The sequence below is a fragment of the Anomaloglossus baeobatrachus genome, chromosome 2, assembly GCF_048569485.1.
Source record: "Anomaloglossus baeobatrachus isolate aAnoBae1 chromosome 2, aAnoBae1.hap1, whole genome shotgun sequence".
Taxonomy (NCBI): domain Eukaryota; kingdom Metazoa; phylum Chordata; class Amphibia; order Anura; family Aromobatidae; genus Anomaloglossus; species Anomaloglossus baeobatrachus.
In genome coordinates this window covers 788679842-788686393 of record NC_134354.1, presented here as the reverse complement: position 1 = coordinate 788686393, position 6552 = coordinate 788679842, and the positions used below count along the sequence as shown (strand labels likewise).

General features: G+C 44.3%; 1 protein-coding gene across 1 annotated transcript; it reads right to left on the bottom strand.

Annotated features, from left to right (window-relative positions):
* Positions 1 to 422: 422 nt before the first annotated feature.
* On the bottom strand, positions 423 to 6048 carry LOC142292342 (uncharacterized). The gene is made up of 2 exons (XM_075337650.1): positions 5919 to 6048; positions 423 to 5722 (listed from the first exon to the last, which is right to left on the bottom strand). Exon 2 carries the CDS (start codon positions 5515 to 5517, stop codon positions 1054 to 1056), a length of 4464 nt encoding a protein of 1487 aa, XP_075193765.1. The 5' UTR covers positions 5518 to 5722; positions 5919 to 6048; the 3' UTR covers positions 423 to 1053.
* Positions 6049 to 6552: the final 504 nt, after the last annotated feature.

Sequence of the window (6552 nt, the reverse complement as noted above, 5' to 3'; positions counted from 1 at the left end):
GTCCATGAATTCATCACCAGAACCATGATCAGTATAAGAATACATCACAAGAACTACCATACGTCCATGAATTCATCACCAGAACCACCATCAGTACAAGAATACATCATGAGAACTACTATAAGTCCATAAATTCATCACCAAAATCATCATCAGTACAGGGATACATCACAGTAACTACCATAAGTCCATTAATTCATCACCAAAACCACCATTAGTACAAGAATACATTACAAGTACCAGAAGTTCATTAATTCATTACCAGAAGCTCCATCAATACAAGAATACATTGCAAGAACTACCATACGTCTATGAATTCATCACTAGAATCACCATCTGTACAAGAATACATCACAATAACTACTGTTCTGGCACCCTCAATCTGTGCGTTGGAAGACGAGTTGACAGACAGCTTAACTCTTTCCCATCAATGCATTGACTCGGACGCTGGGGGTCCTTTACAACTTTTATTAATGAGATCAGTGTAAAACTACATAAAATAAATGAAAATACTAAGTACAACATATCTGAGTTACATAGCATTCCATTTGATACAGGACATGCAGGGTAAATGCACTACATGGCGAATACATATTAGCTAATGACAGGATAATACTTGCAGAACAGACCAACTACATTATAATTTTGATGAGCCCTAACCAGGGGATCATGACTCACCGACTGTGCTATGTAGAGGCAAACATAAGGAGCAGAGATCTGGAGAGATATTCAGCATGCAGAATGTGTGTGTTCATGTAACTGAAATGGCTGCTGAAGAAGAAGGGGCAGAGCCTATGCAAGGTCTGATGGGTAACTACATAAGCCTTGGTAGGACAATTTTCATTGCACAGTAACCAGTGAAACATTAAACTAACTGCAGTAAGACAACATTGTCAACAGATGGCGCTGTTGGATATCACTGGACAAGTGGACAGTATCAATGTCAATTACTAAATGTAATCTTATTACTTGGCATAATAAAATAATTATATGCATTTCTATGAAGGCATGACACTCCCCGTCTGGCATCCGGGGGAATGCCACAAACTTAAACTAGAGCAATAGAATAAGTTCAGATACAGGTCTAAGAAACAGCTTTCCACTTTGCTTGGGAATCTTGATTTCCACTTTCCTGACCTGTCCGTCTTGACTTGGGAAGACCTTGGTTACCAATCCTAGAGGCCACTCGTTCCTTTTAGACTGAGTGTTCTTCACTAGGACGACATTCCCAGGTTTCATGTTGGGTCTACTATCTTGCCATTTGTCTCTTGTCTGTAATGTAGAGAGATATTGTTTTCTCCACTTAGTCCAGAAAAGGTCTGCTAACATTTGAACTCTTTTCCATTGAGATTTGTACAAGTCTTTTGTAGTAAACTCTCCAGAAGTCGGCATACTCACATTAAACTTCTGGGTGAGGAGAGTTGAAGGGGTGAGCAGAGATAGGTCATCAGGGTCATTGGATATGGGAACCAGTGGTCTGGCGTTCATTATAGCTACTACCTCGGCCATGAAGGTTGTTAGAGTCTCATGAGTGAGCTTCGAAGGACCAAGTTGCAGAAAGATGGAATCGAGGATTCTGCGAGCGATGCCGATCATGCGCTCCCACACACCTCCCATATGAGATGAGTGCGGTGGGTTAAAGGTCCACGTACAACCTAGTTCTGAAAGACGTCTTTCTACTTGGTTAATGTCCAGATTTGAGGGAATCTTTAGTTCACCACATGCTCCTACAAAGTTAGATCCTCTGTCAGAGCGTATATGCTTTACATGTCCTCTGAGAGAAATGAATCGTCTGAAGGCATTTATGAAGCTGGATGTGTCCATTGTCTCAATGACTTCTATGTGTACGGCTCTAATACTCAAACATGTGAACAAGACGGCCCAGCGCTTGCTGTTTGCATGTCCTCCCCTAGTCTGACGTGTGACAACTGACCAGGGACCAAACACATCGAGGCCCACGTTAGTAAAAGGAGGTTCGGTACTCAAACGGTCTGCTGGTAGGTCTGCCATTTTTTGGGATTGACAAGAACCACGGAGTTTCCTGCAGATGATACATTTGAAGATGACTCTACTCACAAGTCGCTTAACTCCTGTTATCCAGAAACCCGCTTCCCGTAGGGCTCCTTCAGTTATCAAGCGCCCTTGATGTCTAACCTGTGCGTGATAATGCTCAACCAGCAGGAAAGCAACATGGCCGTGAGGAACAATGATTGGAGTACACTCGTCATTTTCAAGCTTTGCATTTGAAATTCGTCCCCCGACTCTCAGCAGTCCTTGAGTATCCACAAACGGGTCCAGTTTTTTAAGGGGACTATCTTTTGGGACACTTCTGTGGTTCCGGAGGGACTCTAGAGTCTGGGTATAAGCTTCATGCTGTACACAACAGATGATTGCGTGTTTGGCTTGCGTGAGCTCTTCCACTGTGTAAGCTTTATGACAATGATGCCAGCCTTTGCATGGAGCTGGTCTCGATTGTCTGTTTTTAAAGGATCTAATGACATGTATCAGGCAAGTCAAGGCTCTGTAGGCCGATCTCCAGGTAGAGAATCTGAGGAAGCGGCTGGAATCAAGGTGCCTGTTGGTGATCGTTGTGCTAAGTGTGGAAACTTGAGGCTGTAGCTCTACATCTGATTCGGGTTCGAAGAGTTCATGTGTATGTGTCTCGTGAGCAGTGGGTACTGGTTGATACAGAAATGCAGGTCCGACTAGCCAGTTAGTGTCTTTGAGGCGTGGTGCCGATACCGCTCTGGTCGCATGGTCTGCAGGATTTTGGTCGGTTGGTATTTTGAATATTTTGTCCATGAAAGCAAAGAAATGTACCTCCATTTCTGGCTTCTTTGAGAAACTTGGCTTTAAGTAGGTAAGGCGCTTTAGTGCCATCTCTTTGTTGTTAGGAAGACAGGGTCTTTGTGGCTTGAATGGTAGTGGAGCCACCCAGCTGTCGTTTTCATCCTTGTGAAATCCTTGATCCATTATCTCCAGGAAGGTCTCATCTTCAATGGAATGGGCTCGTTTATAATCTTCTTTGGTCTTTTGAAAGACAGCGCACCCTAGATGATCTTTGTCTCCGTCGCACAATTCATCCATGGCGTATCTGTCTTTCCCACCATCTAAGTGTGCTGAATTGGTGAGATTTTCCTTCACTGGGAATTTGTTGGGGCAGGGTAGGAAAAAGGATGGACGGCCACTCTCCAATGTGTTCGTGTAGAGAGATTGGATGTTGTTCGGCTTGGGAACTTTTCCGAGGCAGACGTCCCCTATAACTACCCATCCTAGATCTAGCTTCTGAGCGTAGGGCGAGTTATGAGGACCGTTTATCTGTTTCCTCACCTTGTGAACTCTGATGATGTCTCTCCCCAGCAAAAGGACCAACTTGGCTTGGGAATTAAGTGCAGGAATGAGATGCGCTATGTTTCTCAAATGGGGATGGTGTAGTGCCGCTTCTGGAGTGGGTATCTCTTCTCTATTGTTCGGGATGGCATTGCACTCGATTAATGTAGGAAGGGGTAAGGATGTCTTCCCATCTAGGGATTCGATTTGATAACCTGTTGCCCTCCTGCCAGATTCTTCACTCACTCCTGTACATGTTTTCAGTGAGTAGGAGCAGCTAAGTCCCTTGATTCCAAAGATGTCAAAGAAAGCTGAGCTGGCGAGTGATCTATTACTCTGGTCGTCGAGTATAGCATAGAGTTTAACCGCTTTTTCTCTGTAGCCCATAGGGTAAACTGTAACCAGACAGATCTTTGAGCAGGATTTGTTAGTGAGACCTTCTCCACAAACTTGAGTGCACTGGGGTGACACTTCAGGAGGTGTACTGTCTGTCTCCTCCCCGCCGTGCTCTGTAAGTCGGTCGATGTGCGTGGAATTCTGTGGGGCTGGTTCTGGGTGTAGAGCTGTGCTGTGCTCTTGACTGTTACACTCCGAACAAGTGATACTGGCATTGCAGTCTCTAGCTAAGTGAGATGTGGATGCACAACATCTGTAACATATGTTGTTTTCTCTGAGGAAGATTCTACGGTCTTTAAGAGATTTTCCTCTAAAACTCCTGCACTGTTGCAGTGGGTGAGGCCTTTTGTGTAGGGGGCACTCTTTGTCTGGGTCAATTGTTAGTGACCCTTCAGGTTCTGTTGTACTGTGGGTCTTGCGTGATGAATCTGTAGCAGACACATTAGTTTTGTGTACAGTGATAGGTGAGCCTCGAGGGTTGCGTACTGGAGCAGGCTTACCTGTTCGTGGGTTGATGGGATCTGCGGTGGAAAGGTCAAAGCTGGGATCATTCCTGATCTTGGCTTGCTGGCGCACAAAATCTACGAAGACATGGAATGGAGGAAACGGCACGTTGTGACGTTGTTTGTAATCTGAACCCCGGTTCAACCATTTCTCTTGCAGACTGTAAGGCAACTTATTCACTATGGGTTTAATACCTCTGGCTGCATCTAGGGACGCGAGGCCTGGCAGGTCTCCTTCAAACTTGGCGACTTGGAGTTCTACCAAGAGGTCGCTCAATTCTCTTAGCATGTGAAAGCTCTTATTAGAGATCTTGGGAAAGTCCTCCAACCTTTTGAAGAGGGATTCTTCTATCCTCTCTGAAGAGCCATAGCACTCATCAAGTCTCTCCCATAACAGGCACAAGCCTTTGCTCGGGTGGTTGATGCTGATATCCCTGATGCGTTTTGCATGTTCTGCTGATTCGTTTCCTAGCCACTTGACCAAGAGATCGATCTCTTCATTGGCAGAGATGTCCAGGCCGGCCGTGGCGTTTCTGAAGGAAGCTCTCCACGCTCTGTAACTTTCAGGACGGTCGTTAAACTTTAAAAGACCTTTGGTGAGTAACTCACGGCGTGCGAAGAACTTGAGGAAATCTGGTAGCTCTTGATTTCTGAGAGGGTGGTCCTGATACATGTTGCTATGATGAGGTCCCAGTGAGTTATTGTTGCCATCAAATACGTTGTCGCCATGATAGTCACCATCGGGGTCCTCCATTTTGGGACGGTTCGCTGTGTAATAGGAATCTACAAACTTGGGTGCAGGTGACACTGATGGTGTTAGGTGGACGGAATTACCTTCATGCTTAACATGGGATGTTTGTTGAATGAAGGTTGATGGCTGAATGGCAGGATTAAGTCTCTCTCTTGGAGCTGAATGTAGACGGTCGTCTGATGCGGTATGCTTTAGTACGTAGTCTGAAGTGCGTTGTGAGATATCCCGATGACTGAGTTCGGGTCCGAGCCTTAACCTGAAACTTTTACTGTCGCTGCGTGCTGCTTCTTCTAAAGCCTGTACTTCAGCTTCTGCTGCTGCTGCTTCTGTGTCTACAGCAAGTTTTGCAAGGTCGGCTTCTAGACGTGCTTTTTCTGTCTTTAATTTCAACTCTTGTTCAGCAAAGGCAGCTCTCACTTTGGCGGCTTCCGCCTTCGCCCTGGCGGTGGCAATTGCAGCGCTGCTCACAGACTTCCTTGAAGCTGACGAGCTTACATGGGAGCGTGTTACATAAACTTCAGATCCTCTATCTGACATGGTGTCTGTATGCGGCTTGACTGCTCTCTGATAGAAGTCGGCGTCTATGCTTCAACCCCGTTAATAGCAGTCGTTTTACTGTTCTGGCACCCTCAATCTGTGCGTTGGAAGACGAGTTGACAGACAGCTTAACTCTTTCCCATCAATGCATTGACTCGGACGCTGGGGGTCCTTTACAACTTTTATTAATGAGATCAGTGTAAAACTACAAGAAATAAATGAAAATACTAAGTACAACATACAACATATCTGAGTTACATAGCATTCCATTTGATACAGGACATGCAGGGTAAATGCACTACATGGCGAAATACATATTAGCTAATGACAGGACAATACTTGCAGAACAGACCAACTACATTATAATTTTGATGAGCCCTAACCAGGGGATCATAACTCACCGACTGTGCTATGTAGAGGCAAACATAAGGAGCAGAGATCTGGAGAGATATTCAGCATGCAGAATGTGTGTGTTCATGTAACTGAAATGGCTGCTGAAGAAGAAGGGGCAGAGCCTATGCAAGGTCTGATGGGTAACTACATAAGCCTTGGTAGGACAATTTTCATTGCACAGTAACCAGTGAAACATTAAACTAACTGCAGTAAGACAACATTGTCAACAGATGGCGCTGTTGGATATCACTGGACAAGTGGACAGTATCAATGTCAATTACTAAATGTAATCTTATTACTTGGCATAATAAAATAATTATATGCATTTCTATGAAGGCATGACAACTACCATAAATCAATTAATTCATCACCAGAACTACCATTAGTGCAAGAATACATCACAACTATGATAAGTTCATTAATATATTACCAGAACTACCATCAGTACAAGAATACATCACAAGAACTACCATACGTCCATGAATTCATCACCAGAACCACCATCAGTACAAGAATACATCAAGAGAACTACTATAAGTCCATAAATTCATCACCAAAATCATCATCAGTACAGGGATACATCACAGTAACTACCATAAGTCCATTAATTCATCACCAAAACCACCATTAGTACAAGAATAC

Coding starts and splice junctions, on each gene's coding strand:
- LOC142292342 (XM_075337650.1), bottom strand. CDS start 5,517: ATGTCAGATAGAGGATCTGAAGTTTATGTAACACGCTCCCATGTAAGC.